The 19651-nt window shown below is 43.0% G+C and overlaps 1 protein-coding gene across 1 annotated transcript in view; it reads left to right on the forward strand.

Annotated features, from left to right (window-relative positions):
- The window catches only part of tet1 (tet methylcytosine dioxygenase 1), a 34293-nt gene that overhangs the window by 8173 nt on the left and 6469 nt on the right, over positions 1-19651 (forward strand). The window contains exons 3-4 of the mRNA XM_069692651.1: positions 16572-18831; positions 19390-19480. Coding sequence (XP_069548752.1) covers positions 16572-18831; positions 19390-19480 — 2351 coding nt within the window. The remainder of the gene's footprint in view (positions 1-16571; positions 18832-19389; positions 19481-19651) is intronic.

The following is a 19651-nucleotide window of genomic DNA, read 5'->3' on the forward strand; positions in this document are numbered from 1 at the left end:
TACATGTGTGAACAGACTGAACAGTAAATGGGGTTTGGTGTATGCAGAAGAAATGCAAAAATACTGTTTCATAAATGGCATCCACAAGCTGCATGGTTTGTGTGCTTGTAGGGCAGAGAATGAGAGTGGTGGTGAGAGTAAAGCTTTCCTTTTCAAAAATATCTGTTTTCACTCAGGCTTCATGGCCCCCTCGTGGCCTTGCTTTGTATTGGGCTTTGAATACAAGGCTGAGACCTGCCGTTAAACACAAACACACACTTGCAAACACGTACCCTCCAGAAAGGAAACACTCAAGTTCATAGAGTGCAAAGGCTCCTGTGTATCTGAGAGCGTGTTTGACTGAAACAGTCCTGACATGTTTAGAGCTGTCGGCTCTACAAGTTGACTCAGTTTTTATGGACTGACAATGGAGATGTTAGCTCTCATAAATAATGTTATTAACATCTCAGCAAAACAGTTCAAAGGATCAGATTATAACACACACACACACACACACACACACACACACACACACACACACACACACACACACACACACACACACACACACACACACACACACACACACATCAAAGGCATTTAAACAAAGAGGAAGTGACCCTCAGTCAGTCACCCGATTACACTTCTACTACAGCACATATTCTTGATAAGTAATGAAATACACACTTTAAAATATAGATCCAAGTCGTTCATCTGAAGTTTTCATCTGATACAGTATTTTCCATTTCAGCATATAATACCATGATGTCTCTTGTTTGTATTTGTTTATTGTTCATATCATTGCTCTGTACACTTATTTGTGCTTGTAAACTGTCCCCAGTTGTCTGCATTTGTTGAAGGAGATGAAACCGAATTATTAAACCAAATATTTTAGCAGAAACGTTTGCTTTTTTGGTTTACAATATGTATAATTATACAGCGTGTTTCCAAACTTATTTAGCTCTCCTTAAACTAAAGGAAAAGATACAGCACTCTCAGACACTATTGCTAACTATTATCTCTGAATGTCAGTGTCTCCTTCTGTCACTGTATTTATCAAGACCATGTATACGGTGAGTTACACTTTACGTGAGTTGGTGCACCATAATTACATAGTGAAGCCTTTATCTCGGTACGATGCAACTGCAGCTGGGCTCTACACTTTTGTACAAACAGCAACCTGCATGCCTCCAGAAAGCCTGCCAGCCCGACTTTGCTTCTCTGGCAAAGTCGTTTATCTCCTGCACTTCTTCCACTCCTCCTTCGTCTGCAGCGATGCATTTGCCAGAGCAGCGGTCCTGCTGAGAGATAGCACGTGTACCAGGAAAACACTGGTCGATCCTTCAGTCCGCTTTCTGGTTCAAGAAGGACAGGCAGCCTGCAGCACACAAGAGCCACAGACTGTTCATAACAGACATTCAAAACTGCATGTGTGATTATTCTTACCTGTAAGGTGGGTATTCACGCACATTTGCTGCATGTGTGGTAGCGTAAATATTTATTGCAGCTTGTAGTTCAGCAGCAGCAGCAGCATCACTGTTCTCAGATGGGCGCAGCTTCATGTGAAGTGAGAGTGATTTGTGCCTTCTCGATGCTCCTGTCAGGTCCGAAGCCCTATTCCCCCCTTTGTCTGACAGACAACAGTGCAGGTCTTCAGCAGTAACGGTTGCCATGGCAACCACTGTGCATGTCTGCTGACCTTTGACCTGCCTTGGTTGTCTGATGGAGTATTCTCGGGGGTCATAATGAGGATTAGGAGATAACCGGCAGACGTACACCACTGTGGGTTTAAGACTTTGAACTCAGTAACCTACATCCCGGTAATTAGGTTAAACTGCGTAGGCTGTTGTGCTTATAGTGGGTCAGCAGTAAGCTGAGGCTACCTACAAGGGATGAGCACTTTAAAGGGACCAAAGGTACCTGTATATTTCCTGTAAATAATTTCTGTCGATTACCAAAGAAGCATCTTTTAAACACTGTAAATGATAGTGATCATATTATGTAGAGACACTCTTTATGCATTATTTATATACTTATACCACAGTTCCACTACGTGCTGCAGCTTGTTATGCTATGCTGTTACACTGCTGTACAAGCCCCTCAGTGGATGTTGAGTCATTTACTATCTGGCACAAAACTGTACATATATATGTCACTTCTGTTTTACTGGTCTTTGTTAAAAAAAAATCTGATTTATTAAAAATAATATCCAGGCTTGTTAAAGTATTCAGATCCTTTACTCAAGTAAAAGCACCAATATAGAAATGTATACATATTACATTACAAGTAAAAGTTCTACATGAAAGATCCTACTGGAGTAAAACTACATAAGTATTAACAGCAAAATGTAGTTTTAAGTATTGATGTAAAAGTACTGGCTGAATCTAGTTTAGACTACTATTAGATATGACATCATTAGATCATCAGTGTGTCAGCAGCATGTTACTGTTGTAGCTGCTGCAGGTTAAGCCTGTTTGAACTACTTTATATAATTTGGAAGAGAAAAGAAGAAAAAAACAAGTTCTGATACACAAATCTGTTTTCGGTTTTGGGACTTTTCCATGATTTCTCATCTCATGAGAAGTTTAAAGAGAAAAATCTCTGTTTAGTGGAGTTGTTAACAACTCAAAGACATCTGAAGTGCGACCCTGACTACACACTGCTGTTTGTAGGATGCCAGAAGACAAACAGGTTGGAAACCGCTGGTTTAATCTCTAACAATGGGTTGAATTTTATAAGCGGATTATTTGATCCATTGTTTCAAATCTTCATCTGAAAAGAAACTAAATTTGTCAAATAAATGTAGTAGAGTAGAAAGTATTTCCCTCTGAAATTTAGTGCAGTGGAAGTGTAAAGTAGCATCAAATGGAAGTACTCAAGTAAAGTACAATTAAACTTAAATACAGTACTTGAGTAAATGTGCTTAGTTACTTTCCAAAACTGATATAAATGTTTAGAATGTTTTTGAATAGTCCTTCATTTGTGTTTTTAGAAGAAACAATATTAACCCCCAAAAATGGAAGATGACTTCTGTTTCCTGTTATCAAGTGTCACAACCCGGCTCAAGGCTGGGCAACAGATGGGAGACTCCAAACACAAATCCAAAGAGGAAAGAGTGTTTATTAAAGTAAACTCAGCAACTCAGAACAAAATATGGGAATGTAATGTATCAGTAATGTAAAAATGTGTCAATGGGTGAAGAGTGAATGTGAATGTAAGTGTAAACTGAAATAACAAACACAAATGAATCTAAATGTAAGCCATGTGGTCAGGGTCCAGAGAGCAACCACAGGAAGACAGCCCTTTTATACTCTTAGGCCACTCCCTCCTCGGGTGCAAGCAACCAACAGGATGGAACCATTACACCTGCCCCTCCTACTAAACACACAAGGGGAGAGTTGAAGTAACCAGGAGTGATAGAGAGAGAGAGAGAGAGAGAGAGAGAGAGAGAGAGAGAGAGAGAGAGAGAGAGACACACCCATAAGGAGAGGCAGAGAGATAGACACAAGTTAAACAGGTAAACTACAGGAACACATCTGGAACATCGTTCCTTTTCAGCTGTTACTCAGGTCCGACACAACATACGATTTATGAAGTCAACGCTCACAAATACCTTATAAGTGCAGACTGATTTGAAAACTGTCAGTAGTAATGTGACCTTTTTCTCAGAAGCCGTGATCGAGGTTTGTCGCTCTGTGTCCTGTGTTTGTCATTCAAAGTGAAATCAGCTCTTTTCACAATAATGACTGCAGGTTCCTCCACATATGCATGTGGGCACTCTGGCAGCGATCTGAAGGACAGATGCACATTGACGCTCTCTCTTTTCTGCCCCCCTTCATTACGTAAACGTGTGGGACAGAAGGGGGCCGAGGTAGCGAGGAAGATTCATGAAATGTCAGAGACGCTGCCAACATTTTAACCAGCCAACTCATTATGACCAAGCAGGGTGAGCTGTGCTTGAGCCTACTCTCTCTGCTCTGACTTCTCTTCCTCAGCACAGACACACATTTTATGCCACAGGTTTGCCTGTGATTAGGGCTGCTGTGCATGTTCTGTTAACCTGATCCAAGCCAATTAAATTTAAAACAACCCTGTGAGGTAGTTATCTGTAATAGCTGCAGGGCTTGGGTAGTGGCCCAGGAAAATGCTCCGTGGACGAGGGGAAATGTCTGTTTTATTTAATTTGTGGCTCAGTTATTTGGCTTGAGTCCTCTATACGTCAGAGCAGATGTATGGCCCAGGCTCTGCCAGGTCAAAGGCTTACATACTGCCACAGACATTGGTTTAATGATGGGAAACTCAACTCAGATGCTCTAATGCACACTCACCTGTCAATCATTTCCAATTCAAACACGTGTAAACACACATGGCACCTTGTTCGTGTTTTACTACAATATTTGTAATCCAGCAAGCTATTTGTGGAGTTAAACTTTGGTACCACTAATGCTTCACTGCTGAGCCCTCTTAGGTTCCTTGCATCTGCGAGTTTGTGGCGTGTCCTGACTGTTGTGAGGCTCTAAGTCCCTGGATAAGCTTTGAAGTCGTGCCACTTGGTTTCTCTGTGTGAAAAGAAATCCTGACTTTGCCCCCCTAAAAGAAATGCCACTCAAATCCTGCCAAGGGAACACAATGGCCTCCCTCTGGAGAAACCAGAGCTTATTCATGCATCAACCTAACGTGCCTAATTTAGAACATAGCTCATACACCTGAATAGGATAAAAACTCGACTTCTTGTTGCCTCCTGTCATTATTTCTGCAGGATTGGTCATCCACTGAGTTGCACTCATTGACGACATGAAGTCACAGTCTTGTTTATTCTTTTTCCTTTTGTCCTTTTTGTTAATGATCCTCTCGGCTGTATGTTACTGCACTGTATGTGCAGTCACACTTAAATGCACCACTATGTCTGCAAACGTGTGCATTTGTGTACTGCTGCATGCACATGTACAGTCATATGGCCAACATGCCTACTCAGCACATTGCACCAGAACAAACTTAAGTAAGCCTTTTCCTGTCTCTTTGTGAGAGGATCTGAACCCCCCACGCTGCTCTGCCTGCACAGTGCTTGTGTGTATTTAGGGTCAGTGAGTGTGTATGTGTGTCCTTTCTCTTCTTACCCTTCTCAAGGTGACAACACTTATTTCCATTTTAGCCAGAGCAACTCTAAAACTCAACACTGCAGAAGTAAACTAATAGTTAATTTTAGACTGAACATAAACATGGACTTGCAATAGTGCCTTAAACTGCAACACCGTCGAGGGCCACTATGGGCTGGCTCCAAAAAGACTTCTACTCAATTTCTCTCATGAAATACAAAGTCAATAGATTTTCTTTACGAGTCATTATGGTTTCATTCGCTAAAGTCACTCCATATTAATTTCAGCAGGAGGGGGGGAGGGGGGGTCTGTTTGATTGACATGCTTATGGTGCAGTCAGCTTTCCATTATAGGTGGGCGGGATGTAGTGTCCTCAGGTTGCCCATCAGATCGAGTGAGATCCACCACTCGCTCCTCCCCAGCTCATCCAATTATAGTCACTTCTGGCTCCAAAAAAACAAGATGGCGACAGCCAAAATGCTAAACTTGAGGCTTCATAGCTGCAGTTCACAAACCAAAATGTGAAGTCATTGCTGAATGCCGCTTGGAGTTAATAGATATTTCTGTATTTGTCTTGTATATACTGACCATATTTAATAAATAAATGAAAAGACAAGATTCAGCAGGATGTTTTGTGTAATATACATTGTTTAAAGTTCATCATTCCTGGTTGGGCTACAGGGTTGAGGTATGCAGTGACCCCCCCACCCCCTTCATGCTGACCAACTAGTGTCAGACCTCAAATTGAGTCCATGTGGCTTCAGGGTGTGGTGTTGATTACTGCACATTTCCACTCAAGAGTGGGATTGTAGTTTGTTACATAACACAGTACGTGTTATATGAAACTTTGAATGAGAATCCATTGTGTTCTTTAAATAGCCTCACCCATGGGCTCCAAACTATCCAAACAGGAAGCGTGAAAGCTACAAACATGCATTTGTGTTTGTGTGTGTATGGCTGTGTGTGTCAGCTGAGGAAGCAGAGCGCATGTAGGAGAAAGTGCAGCAAGTCGCTGTGTAGGTATTTAGTCACAGTCTTGAGTCTGCAGATGTGCTTTTGGAAGAGAGAGGAGTGTGATATGTGAGCAGCCTCTGGGGTCTTCTGAATGTGAGCCACAGTGCTGCCTCCTCGCAGGTAACACAGACTTTATAGTTTCAAGGTTTTCTCCAAGAAAAAAAATCAGCCTTCTTACGACCTCGACCTGGCGTCACAGGATCCAAATGCTAATCTCGGTGTTTGCATAAAGATTACGATTCCTGACTACTAGTGTCTAAATGTTGGTGTGTGTTGGTCTTTTGGGCTTTTTACCTGCGCAAAGAAGTGGTTGTGTGAGAGGTTGTCCGTGTTTGGACTGGATGTGCAGCATGTGGGCTTACTCTAGTATACAGCCAGATTATCCCATCCTCCAATGGTTGTTACCACTCACTCCAGCACCCACAACAACCCTCTCTCCCACAAACACATCTCTGCCCTGGATAGTACAGCTTTAGTGAAGAAGAGGAGAAACTCTCAGGAACTGCTGCCCTTCATCAAAAATCTGTAACTTTTCCATTCAAACGAGAAACAAGTTTGCATTAGCGTCCAGCAGTTAATGGCAGTAATGACAACTGTTGGCAGCAGTCGCATTTGGCACGGCTCCATCGCCGGGCCGCTCTCCAGTGGGTCAGCCTCCACATGTGTCAGAGACAGTTTACGACCACGCTGCAGAACGACTCTCTTTACCTCGCTCGCTGTGCTCGTGTACTGTAGCTCAGGGTGATTAATGTCCAGACTACTTGTTCCTAATGAGAGCTGGGCAGCTCGTTAAAGGGAAAAAACATATGGGACACTTAAAGAGCTGAAAACGAAGGGTGTGGTGGAATATCGTTAGTAGCTGTAGAGTAGTTTTGGCGAAGGAATGGAGTGGCTGGAGGAGGAGGAGTGATCTGAAGGTGGAGATGAACTGGAGAGCAGACACTTTAAAACTCCCTATTTTTAAGAAAGATGCACAGTACTGTGCATGTTTTCATATATCACATTTTGGTTTTAGTTTAGGTTACAACTCCATACTATTATTATCAACCATTGTGACTGATCTGAGGTTGCAGCAGCATATGCCTGACAGTTGGTGGTATCTGAGCAGTTGGTAGGTGTGTATCTTACAATGGCTTGTGTTATTTTTTTTGGGGTTGCAGTAACCTGTTTAACAGTGGCGTTTGTTGATGTTGTCTATGTGTCAAACCCGTCGGACTACCTTCTACATCCTCATTCAGAGGAAACTTCAGCTGTAACTGTTACAGTAATACCAAGAACACATTTTAGGGTGAGGACTGTGTTGTTCTTCTAATCGGGACAGTTTTTCATGCACTTTGCTTTTACATCTGCACTTGGATAGCAAGAAGCTCTTCTTTATCACTTTATACTGAGCAGTAGTAGTGTAGTGGTTTCTTTTACAATAACACTCCTGCAAGAAAATATGTTCAGATGTTAGGTGGGTCTAGTGCACACAATATCATAGGTCATAAAAAAAATGAATGTGAGTGAAATCCTCTTTTACAGGCATATGCATTGACTTTAATATTCCTTTTTTTAAACATTTAGACCGCCATGCTTTTGCTTTGGTAGTCAGTATGACTTCTAAAGCTGCAGAAATTGATCCAAATAAGTGATTAAATAGCTCAGAATAGGTTGTTGTAATGTGGACTGGGTTTTTCTGATCCTGACAGTTAGGAAAAAAAAGATTTTCTTGGGACACACCACACCACACACACACATACACGCACGCACATGCGCGCATGCCCTGTGTGTATTTCAAGTGTTTAGTCCACAGCTGCACTTGTTTTACAGTGTGTCATGAAATTTGTGATTATTACTGTTGTTGGAAGATGACTTCTGTTGAAAGTTTTTGATGCTAATTGTGTATTCATTCAATATCAGCTACCTAAGCAAAGGATCTCTGATCAGTTCAACAACATAAACCCAAATAAAAACTCGGCAGTGGCCACCTTAAATATATACTTGAAGACATTCAGGGTCTGGCATCGTTCCAGGGCTCTGGGTCTGAAAATGTTTGCCATGAAACCACACATATGCATGAGGCCACACCATGCAGGAGTTTGACTGTGATAAGTTGTAGGCAGCTAACTGACTGTTGAGCTTTGCAATGCGATAAAAAAAAAAATCGCAATAAAAAAATGGAACTAAGGATGCTATTTGTTTTTAATACTTGCAAACATTGTTGTTAGGGTTTCATATTGTGTGAAAATGCATATGCCCTTAAATGAATTGTCACAAGTACGGTGTATAAATACGTTATGTGCCATGTGGCTTATCATTCAGACCACTTGGTGTAACACACTCATGAAAAGCCTTCAAGATATTGACATCTCTTGCTGGTAAATCCATCAATCTGACTGGATCCTCCATCATGACATACTTGTATAGTTGTGTCATCCTGTTGCTAAACATGTTTATTGCACACTGGACAGTCCGTTGATCTAGTTTTTGTTGAGCTTCACTATCTCTACATTCAAACACATGGCTGAGGTCGGTTGCTATAGTGTTAACTACAGGCGCTGACTGCGACTGCCTTCATGTTCCCTTGTCCTGGTGTGACCTCAGCTCCTTGGCCACATGGCTGCCTTTAACAGGGACGAAGACTTTGCTTTCTCATGACATCTGCCTTTGTTTTTTTGCTTTCTATCTCCTCGTTGTTTTTCTAACCACAGCTTTTCCTCTGGGAATTATTTAGAAAGAAGAAAAAAAAAAGCTTTTGGGGGTGGACGAGAGAGAACAAGGAGTAGGTTTGTGGAGACAGTCAAAGAAAGAGCAGCAGGGATGAATCCTCTTTCTGCTCCCACTGCAGTCTTTCACATTACTAGATCATGAGGGTAATTAGAGATGCTGCCGAAAATGATGCTGCCACGCATAAGTCAGTGCGTGTCATCGTTTAAAAGGCATGGCATGGTATAACATTCGTCTTACTACTTCTGATGGGGCAGACTGCAACACTTTCTTATAATAAAACAGACCACGTGTCTTAAAACTCAGAAGTAGGTTAAGAGGGAGGGAGATACACACACACACACAAACACATGCTGGCTACTGTAAATGTCATGTGGTGGTGGCTTCTGCTGAAGAGAGTATTTCTGTCATGTGCTTTTTAACAGCATTTACATCGCCATACACTTTTAAAGCCAAGCTTTCCTCTGCAGCTAAAGGAGTGAAACCAAGAATCTGTCAGAGTAGAATTTATTTCCATCATATGTTAATCTAAAGTTAAAGTATTGATGTTTGGTCCAACCAACAGTCTAAAAGCCTAAAATATGCAAAAACAGTATGATCTTTTTCTGAATATGGGTCAAATAATCAATTTTAATTCATGTTATTTGTTTTGCCTTATAACTAGTTGAGTAGAACAGGCAAATCATTTCAGCAGTATGGTAAAGAATTCAGTGAAATTCACCAGGGGGGGTCCAATAGGAGTGTTGGTGTGCTGCTTCAGGGGTGGATAGCTCAGTGGTAATAGAGTTGTTTTCCTCTGATCCAGATCCAGCATGTGTGTAGTGTCCATTCCACAGCTTGCCTCCAATCCCTGTGCGTAGGGCTGGAGTAAAAAGCCCACATAGGGGATCCTTTGTTTAGGAGAGTCTAGGCATGGAAGATAATTTACAAGCCGCTAAGGTCCTCACGCCATTGGCTGATGAGGCTCTGTCTGCATCTGCGAAAGGCATCCCGTATGTGTGTGTGTCTATATGTCTGTGTGTGTGTGTGTGCGGGGAGTGTGTGCTGCGCATCTGCTGTAGCAGCACTTTGCTACAGCGGCTCACTGTCGCCCTAGTCATGACACCCAGGAGCTTGCCCTGCACACGGCTACTGTAGCCAGCGTTTTCTTGAGGCTGGAAGAAGGCAAAGCAAGATGGCCACCAATACCTTTTAGGGATATGCTGCCTAAACCGGAGGGGCTTCCTCCGAGGACAGACAAGGTAAAGGCAACTAGACTATTCACCCAGGGATCTATTGTCTCGCTGCAGATGGGTCAGCTGCAGTGGAGCTCATCTAGAGGTTATCCTTCATTGTCTCCCTCCCTGCCACCCTGGATTTAGCTGATTGGAGCGCTTTATTTAGAAGCTGTTGTTGTTATTGTTCCTGCTAAATCACTGAGGACCCTGGGCTTCTGTTTGTGAGTGTTTGGCTTGTCTTTTCCAGGTGGGTTTAAAGGATGTGACAACAAACTCAGCAACAAAGAGGTCAGTTTCCACGGTAACAGAGACCCCTCTTCATTTTTCCCGTTGCTTGTCTTTTTTAGCCGTTGTACTGTATGAAGAGCCCCTCTGCTTCCCCTTTTCTCTCTTGCAGTGTTTTGGACAGCCATATTTCTGCACCTGCTGTTTTCTGACTGCTGAGCAGAAAAGTGGAGTGCTTGTAAACCTTCGGTTGTAACTTGTAATAATTTGACAGGCTTTGCGAGTTTGGCTACAGTAATAATAATATTATTATTGTGTAGTTTGTAGAACTGATATTGATCAATTCTACTGATATTGACTTTATGGTTCATTACGCTCAAGTTCATGCTTGTGTGTGTGCAACAGTTTATTAGATCTATCTCCACCTATTTCAGGCATTCTTTGTCACTGTTTTTCTTGTTATGTAGTGCTTTTTTGTTCCTGTCAACTACATGCCATTGAGCTCAGTGCAGACAGGAAACGCTCACTCAATGAATGAAGGATATTCTCACGTGTTCAGAGAAACACATAAACCACTACGTACTCTCTCAGCCAGGAAGGAAGCACGCTTTTACACCCTTTTATTGTCACGAGTGTTGTGAGGTGGTGGTCACAAAGAGCACAGCTTAACTTTATTTCATACATTCGGAGCCCTCTTTTTTGTTGTAGTTCAGTTGATGTGAACATATATGCGTGTGTTTGTCTGTGTTGTTGAGTTATGAATGGACACACACTTCTTTAAACCTCCGTGGAGACCCATCTCTCCAGAGAGAGAGAGAGTTGTTAGGATTCAAGAACTGGTCACACTTGTGTTGCTATGGTAGATGTCTGAACATGTGTTTGTGTGTGAAGCACTCACCCATAGATACTCTAGCAATGGTTTTGTTGATTCTTAAAGGCTCGACAGGCACAACAGTTGGACCCTGTTTGTCCAACACAAAAGCAGAAGACTGTGTTTGCATTTAGAGCAGCACAGTACATTGTACTTGAATGTGAGAGTGACTTTAGACGCCCTAAGGTGGACAGAACGAGCACAACACAAAGACACGGCTCCAACACATCACAGCCGCAGCTCTCTCCATAGACCCGATGGCTAAATGAGAACACATGACTCTGCATTTACATCATGCATTAGGCTTTTTGTTATCATAAGGCTTAATGTAACATAATTAAAACCAGGGGCTGTACTTTGATGTCAGCTCCAGATCGTAAACACTTGGATGCACATGCATACACATCCATGCAGCCACGCGTATGTCTGGTGCAGTGTTGGAAGACAGCCAGCGCTGCTTTGTCATTGAAAGCAGTTTATTGTGACACTCTGCCTTTTCCTCCACTCACTCTGCCTGCGCCCCATCTTCTTCACTCCTCTTCTCACGCTCCCAGTCCAACGTAGCATGGTGTGTGCAGCAAGTTTCCTGCCTTCTTGCATTGGCAGCTGTGGTATTGCCTCAGCCTGAGCTCCAGCTATCTGTTGCATCAGCAGTGTGTTTCTTGGAGTAAGGAAGTCTCCTGATGGACCGGGAGGGTGCAGCGGACTGAGGAGGAAGTGCAATGATTCAGAGCAGGATCAGGAATTCCACATCAGTGAAAAGACTTGGTGATCAATCAGCTCCACCATCTGACATTTTATCAATCAGGGAACATCTCCACGGTCACTGCAACTTTCCCTTTAACTGTGAAACAACAGTTCAAACTCTACTTAAAGAAAAAACACCGGGGTCACCACGTTCAGTCCCACAGACTCACAGAGAAAGAACTTCTATCTAACATCAGGATTAATGGATTTATAGCAAACAGGATGGAGAACGAGGTAGACAGAGATGGTTTTCATTGGCTTCAACTGTCCTAACAGCTTGTGCATATATTGCTTTTTATTGTCTCTTATTCTACAAAATCTTGCTTTTTCACATTTTTTTCCCCACAACATTTGTAATCAAACATTAAATGCAGCACAATTCACACAGCAGTCTAAATAAAGTCTATGTTGAGAGTTAGTCAGGATAACAAAATACATTTAACAGCCATCATAAAATAAACCATTGGAATGTGGAAGATTGATAATAATATAACATGTAAAATAAAGTACCAGACATTAAATGTTTCTTGAAATGTGGCCTTGATCAGTCAGCCCAAGCTAAATTTATTGTCTATCACCATGATTAATGGAGGATCTTCATCAGAAAGAGCTTCTCTGACTTCACACTGCACACCATTAAATCTCCTTCTTTACTCACCTGATGAGAAAGATTACTCCCTATTAATCCTTTTAGACCTTCGACAGCTTTTTTTCCCACCTTTAATTAAATGCTTTTAGTTCTGGAGGACTGCCTCATCTCTTCATTTCAACATGTTCTTCCTCACAAATGACATTTCATCCCTTTGCTTAACTGCCATCACGTGGGATATCACAAGGCTCAATTCTTTTCTCACCGTAGATGTTACAAAGCCAAACTCACTGTTTCCAGCAGGGTGTCTCAGAACCAACTCCAGCTCCAGCGTTGGGTTCATTTTTAGCAGCAGGATGACTTTAAGGATTTTTTTATTTATTTATTTATTATTATTTTTTTTTTTAAATCAGTAGAAATTAGATTATCATGTTCAGGAGATGGTTCTGTTTCTCCAGATATTCTTATCTATAAATCCCATCCATTTCTACACATATGTATGTATGTATGTATGTATGTATGTGGGTGTATATACTGTATATACAGTTGAAACCAGAAGTTTACATACACTGTGCAAAAAGACACATAACACTTTTTTTTCTCACTGTCTGAAGTTAAATTAGACTAAACCTCTCCTGTTTCAGGTCCTTTAGGATTACCAAAATTATTTAACTTTTGCTAAATGTCACAATAATGAGAAAGATAATATTTTAGAGAATTTTTCATTACTTTCTTCAAGGTCAAAAGTTTACATACAGTTCCTTAATATTTAGTAGCATTGCCTTTGAACTGCATGACTTGGGTCAAACGTTTTGGGTATCCTTCCACAAGCTTCTTACAGTACTCTGCTGGAATTCTGGCCCATTCCTCCTGACAGAACTGGTGTAACTGAGTCAGGTTTGTTGGCCGCCTCGCTCGCACACGCCTTTTCAGATCTGCCCACAAATTTTCGGTGGGATTCAGGTCAGGGCTTTGTGATGGCCACTCCAAGACATTGACTTTGTTGTCCTCAAGCCACTTTTTAACTATTTTGGCAGTCTGCTTAGGGTCATTATCCATTTGGAAGACCCATTTGCGCCCAAGTTTTAGCTTCCTGGCTGATGTCCTGAGATGTTGCCTTAATATTTCCAGGTAATGTTCTTTCTTCATGATGCCGTCTATTTTATGAAGAGCTCCAGTTCCTGCTGCAGCAAAACAGCCCCACAACATGATGCTGCCACCTCCATGCTTCACAGTTGGGATGGTGTTCTCAGATCTACAAGCTTCCCCCTTTTTCCTCCAAATGTAACGGTGGTCATTATGGCCAAACAGCTCCACTTTAGTTTCATCAGACCACAGGACATGTCTCCAGAAGTTAAGGTCTTTGTCTTGGTGTCTTTTTGCAAACTGTAATCTGGCTTTTTTATGTTTCTTTAGGAGAAATGGCTTCCTTCTTGCTGAGTAGCCTTTCAGCCCATGTCGGTGCAGGAGTCGTTTTACTGTGGATAATGACACTTTCTTACCAGCTTCAGCCATCATCTTCACAAGGTCTTTAGCTTTTGTTCTGGGGTTGATTTGCACATGTCGGACCAAAACACGTTCATCTCTGGGACACAGAGCCCGTCTCCTTCCTGAGCGGTGTGATGGCTGGACATTCCCATGTTTATACTTGCGTATAATTGTTTGCACAGATGAACGTGGCACCTTCAAGCATCTGGAAATTGCACCCATGGATGAACCAGACTTGTGGAGCTCCACGATTCTCTCCCTGATTTCTTGGCTGATTTCTTTTGACTTTCCCATGATTTCAAACAAGGAAGCAGAGTGTTTGAGGTGTGGCCTTAAAATACATCCCCAGGTGTGCCTTCAATTAACTCACATATTGTCAGTTAACCTATCAGGAGCTTCAAAAGCCATGACATCATCATCTGGGCTTGCCCACGTTGTTTAAAGACATAGTACTTTTGGTGTATGTAAACTTTTGACCTCAAAGAAAGTAATATAAAATTCTCTAAGAAATTATCTTTCTCATTATTGTGACATTTAGCAAAAGTTAAATAATTTTGGTAATCCTAACGGACCTGAAACAGGAGAGGTTTAGTCTGATTTAACTTCAGTGTTATGTGTCTTTTTGCACAGTGTATGTAAACTTCTGGTTTCAACTGTATATACATATTCTACATATAATATTCTATTTACCTAAATACAGTAAAATATAGTATAGTAATAGTTTATCGGTGTAAACCGGGTTCGTGTGATGGAACTAGAGAGAACAAAGTTGACCAGAGCACATGTAAGTGATAAACACAAGTGTTTTCTGTTTGGTCTGTGAGTTCACAGGAGTCTGGTTTGTATTGAAGTACTGTTGCTGATTACTTTTGATCCGTCAGCTTGTAGCGCACATCTCCGGCTGTAAAATGGATTAAAACAGTGGCGGTGATGGAGTTTAATGGGTGTTTATGCCAGGTACACAGTGATAAAGAACGGATCTGCAACTCCCCTGCAGTCATGCCAGTTCATTAGAGGGAAAATGGATTGCCTCTCACACCCATAAACATACAGGTACACACTGCTCACAATAATGCACACATATCCTCCAGCTCAAATGTGTTTAAGATCCTTTTGTCAGCTGGGTCGTGGCGCATGATGCAGGATGTTTTATCTTTGCCACGCTGCCACATTTTTAATCAGTCTTCCACTGCTGAAGGCTTTACTTCTGACTGTGATGCAGGCTTACATCCTAAAATAAGAAGCAGCTTGACTTGACTTCATTTGATCATATGCTCACTCAAGATGATGGGGAAAAAAGGCTTTTACATATTCAGCTACAGAAATAGTATATATAAGTTTGACAAATTTGAGCGGAAAGTGTTTGGACTTTTAGTTTCTAAGATAAACTACACTATTATGGCACCCTCAAGCTGCAATACTACTGAGTGCTGCTAGGGGTTGGCTCCAAAAAGACTCCGCCTCCAAAGACTCCCCATTCAACTTATGTCATGGAATATGAAGTCATTACATTTTTTGACAAGTTGGTCATTCATTAAAGTCACTTCTTCTATTAGTTTCTGGCAGTCCATCTGAAAAAATAATGCCGTGATTAATTAGAAAATAAGACTCAAAAAGCCATGTTTTTGGTGGCATGTCTGTTTGATTAACAGGCCTGTGGTGCAGTCAAATTTCCACTATCAGTGACCAGGACGTAGTGTTGTCAGGTTTCCAATCAGGTTAAGTCAGATCCACCCGCTCGCTTCCCCCCCCAAGTCGTCCAAATATGGTCACTTCTGGCTCCAAACCAGAACTAGCAAGATGGGGCTGGCCAAAATCCGAACTTAAGGCTTTTATAACGTCTGTTCATAAATCAATGACTGATGTCACTGTTGGTGGCCTTTGGGCAAACTGCAGTAGCAAAAACAGTGTCTTCAAAGCCTTGATTAAACTTCCTCAGACACTATAAGTTGTAGAAATGATTGGCTGCACAGTCTATAGTGTGTTTAGCGAGGCTTTATGGGGAAATCAATATGTCAGTATTGTGGACCTTTGGATGAGCATTGTTCCGCTGGAAATCAGTGATCTGTCTTCTCTGAAGGGTCAAGCATTGCTGCAGTAAGATCCAGAGTGGGTTAATCACTCACTTAATGCACAGGGGTTCACAATGCAGGGCAGCTGTGTGGAACACAACTGCAAACCCAGCACAGATACACCATCTACACGAACAGTTGCATACATGCCCCCAGTGACCCCACCGGTAGTGACGCCGGTCGTGAACTGAGTGAGCGTGACTCCAAATGTTTACTCATTGGCTACCTATGGGTCTGTGGCTCTCAACAATCTGCAGCTCAGGCAGGAATGTGGTCCTGACGGAGGCTTCGACTGTGAACTGACAGTTTAACTTTTTATTAGCTCTGTTTAGAGATTGGATTTAGCAAGATTTATAGAATGCAGTTTCTTTATTTTCCAATGCCACAACCTTTTCCACAGCCTTGATAGTGGCTGTAAGGGATGCTCACCCTACGCTGGAAGAAAATCTGTTGTGCTGTGTGCCGTGACTGTTTAGAACAAGTTGAATCACTGTACACTGCCAGAGCTTGTTGAGTCATCTCTCTCTCTCTCTCTCTCTCTCTCTCTCTCTCTCTCTGTCTCAGGTGGTTCCAGAAAGTGGGTTGGTAAATGGCAAAGGCAAGGCACAGATGGATGACACCCACACGGCAGCAGAGGAGGATGAGGGGGAGGAAGGCCACATACCTCATACACAGTCTCCCCCGATCACCCATTCGCTCACCCACAACCTGGCCTCAGACCAAGGTGGACAGCCAGCACTTATTAAAAGAGAGCCCGGGCTGGAGCTGACCAGCATTGCACTTCACCAACAAGTATGCTCTTCTATGACTTTTCAGAACGGTTCTTCTGAGAACCCGACAAAACCTAATGGTGCTAATATGACCAGTGGGTCACACTCTGATCTAAAGTCTGCATATAAAAGGACTACAATGGCTTTAGAGCCTCAAAGGACTATAATAGCTGCAGTCCCTAAAGACTGCTCCGAGAATGGACCCAGGACTCCTCCAGATGACATGTCAGTTCCACTAAAGAAGATCAAACTGGAGGAGCCGTGGGTGTGGATGTCTGAACAGACCACCGCACAGCTGAGTGATGAAGATGAGGTATGTGAAGACCCGTTGTCTACGCTGGCGGCCGTTGTCTGTCTCTCTGTCACAGAGAGGAAGGGACTGGAGGAGAAACTGTTCAGCTCACGCGCTTCCATTCTTTGCTCCATCAAAACAGAACCACCAGATTTGCACTTTGTCAAAAAAGAGAAAGAAGACTTAAAGAATGACTTATGTCAGAAAAGCACTCCTGTTAACCTGCAAAGGACTCTGCAACCCATCAAAAGTGAGCCTCCTTCAAATGTCTTGTTACCGAGCGTGCAGTCTTTGGCAGAGAAGAGAAATCTTAGTTTTGATCAGGCTATTGCAATTGAGGCCTTGACTCAACTGGCAGCTATACCTCAAAGCACCCCAGGGTCCATTAAAGCTGAAAGTAAGTGTGAACATCCCATTTCTACTGCTGCCAAGTTCTCAACCTACAACCCAAATACAGCCCTGCAAGAAGCCAAACCAACAGCAGCTATCCGCTACAACAAGGTGTCGGTCATCAGCTCACCACTGCACCAGACGTCAGTCATACGCCCTCCTGTGGCCAGACAGGGGAATGTCATCCAGTGCTCCCGGGGGCTGAGCTCCAACACAAAGCTGTCTTTGCAGGACCTCTTAGAGGCCAGCTCAGACAGTGATAAAGCACCGTGCAGGTGGACAGAGCAGAGCTACGGCTCTCATGTCATCAAGACAGAATGCAGCTATAAAGACCAGAGTGACATGAGGTCCAGTAAGGATCGTGAGCGGTTGTTTGGGGAGGACAGAGAAAGGGTTGTTGGTAAAGTGCGGAGAAACAGAGATGAGGAGGAGGTGGCCGCTCAGCTGGCCGACCTAGCCTTCATCATCCAGTCCCGACACAGCCAGCAGTCAGAGAACAACCCTCCTAAAGGAACACCTGTGTCAGCGATCAAATACAACTACAAATCCCAGCAAACTCCTAGTCCGAAAAAGCCCCAAATCAAAAAAACAAAAGCGACACCTTCCAAGCCCAGGAAGAAAAAAAGTGATGGATTAAATGAGGGAATCAACCGCAGGAACCCCCTCTCAAAACGCATGCCAAATGGCGAGACGCCCCACAGGAGCAGAGGCCAGAAGACTCTACCGCAGGGGAAATCAGGCTTGCACCACAAGAAGAACCTATTTCTGCCTCAGGCTCAAATTGATCTGAAGAGATACTTGGCTGAGGCTCAGGAGGAAAGGAGGCAACTCATCCATCACAGTAATGCGCACAATGCAGCCCTCCTTGCGCAGCAGAATCTCACAAGAATCAACCACACTCCTTGTCAAGAAAACCAACCATGGTCCCTTTCTAATGGTCCACTTCACCAACACAACCCATGCAATGGTTACGCTGCAGGACCAGAAGAGAGCACAAGGCATTTGTTATCTCAGGTAGCGCAGCCATGTGGTGGGCTGCAGCACGGTGCTGTTCCGAACACCAGCCCACTCAAAAGCGCTTTTCTCAGCCACACCACGGGGCACCAAGGTCTGGCTAACGGCTTTTCAGGGGCTCGTCAGTCACCTCCTCCAAACCAACAGAGCTACTACAAACTGGAACAGTCAGGACCTGTCACTGTCCTGTCCACGGCCACTGACGGGCTTCAGGGTCACTCAACAGAGTCAACTCCTTCCAAGAGCAGCGTCAACAGCTTTTTGGAGTCTCCAATGAGTTTTCTGGACACCCCTACCAAGAACCTGCTCAACACACCCTCCAAAAAACTGGCTGATCTTCCATCCTGTCAATGCATGGGTGAGTTGGTTCTACCGATTTTTTTCAAAGAATTTTTTTGTGTGTCACATTGGATTTGTTCCGCTTTGTAACTAAATCTGCCCTCATAGTTCTCTTTCGTGTAAGACTACAGTCCTTTGACCTCAAACTGACTCCTGTTTTGCTTCATTCTCTCTGTGGCAAAAACACATATACTCACACTCACACTCACACAAAAGCTGTGTCCTAATTCAAGGGCCAATTGAAGCAGAAAAAGGCTGCATTTCTCTGCCATATTTGGAGGAGGCTTTGGGATCCTTTGTGGAGCCTTGTTGACCCATTTTGATGTATTTGGTGTTGGAATGCAGACTTCTAAGATGGTGGTCCCTGAGCTGAGATCCAGCTACACTTGCTGCATATTCCACATTTACATTGATCTGTCTCCCTTATCAAGAATATGAAACAGATGTTTTTCTCAAAAACATGCCAGCATCACGTACCCATTTACTCTCTGACCTGCTCAATGTGCTGTTTGAAGAACACAGTAAACAGTAAATCTGCTATGATACCCAATAAGATCCTCAATTTTGTTTTCCACAGATCAAATCACTGAAAAGGAGGAAGGCCCTTACTATACTCACCTTGGTGCAGGACCCAGTGTTGCTGCTGTTAGGGAATTGATGGAGAACAGGTAGAGTGACTACTATTTACCCTGTGCATGTGCAGGTGTGTATGCGTGGGTGTGTTTACTAGCAAACATGCCGAGAGCCTACGAGGGAACCACAGGCTCGGTGGAATGGGGCACGGTCACAGCTGCACTCTGTCATTAAAAGGAAGCATTGCTGAGATAGCTCACCACATG

This window comes from Brachyistius frenatus, unplaced genomic scaffold (genome assembly GCF_029030835.1).
Source record: "Brachyistius frenatus isolate BFR_SWC_R1_liver_20210118 unplaced genomic scaffold, ASM2903083v1 Contig_13, whole genome shotgun sequence".
NCBI lineage: Eukaryota > Metazoa > Chordata > Actinopteri > Embiotocidae > Brachyistius > Brachyistius frenatus.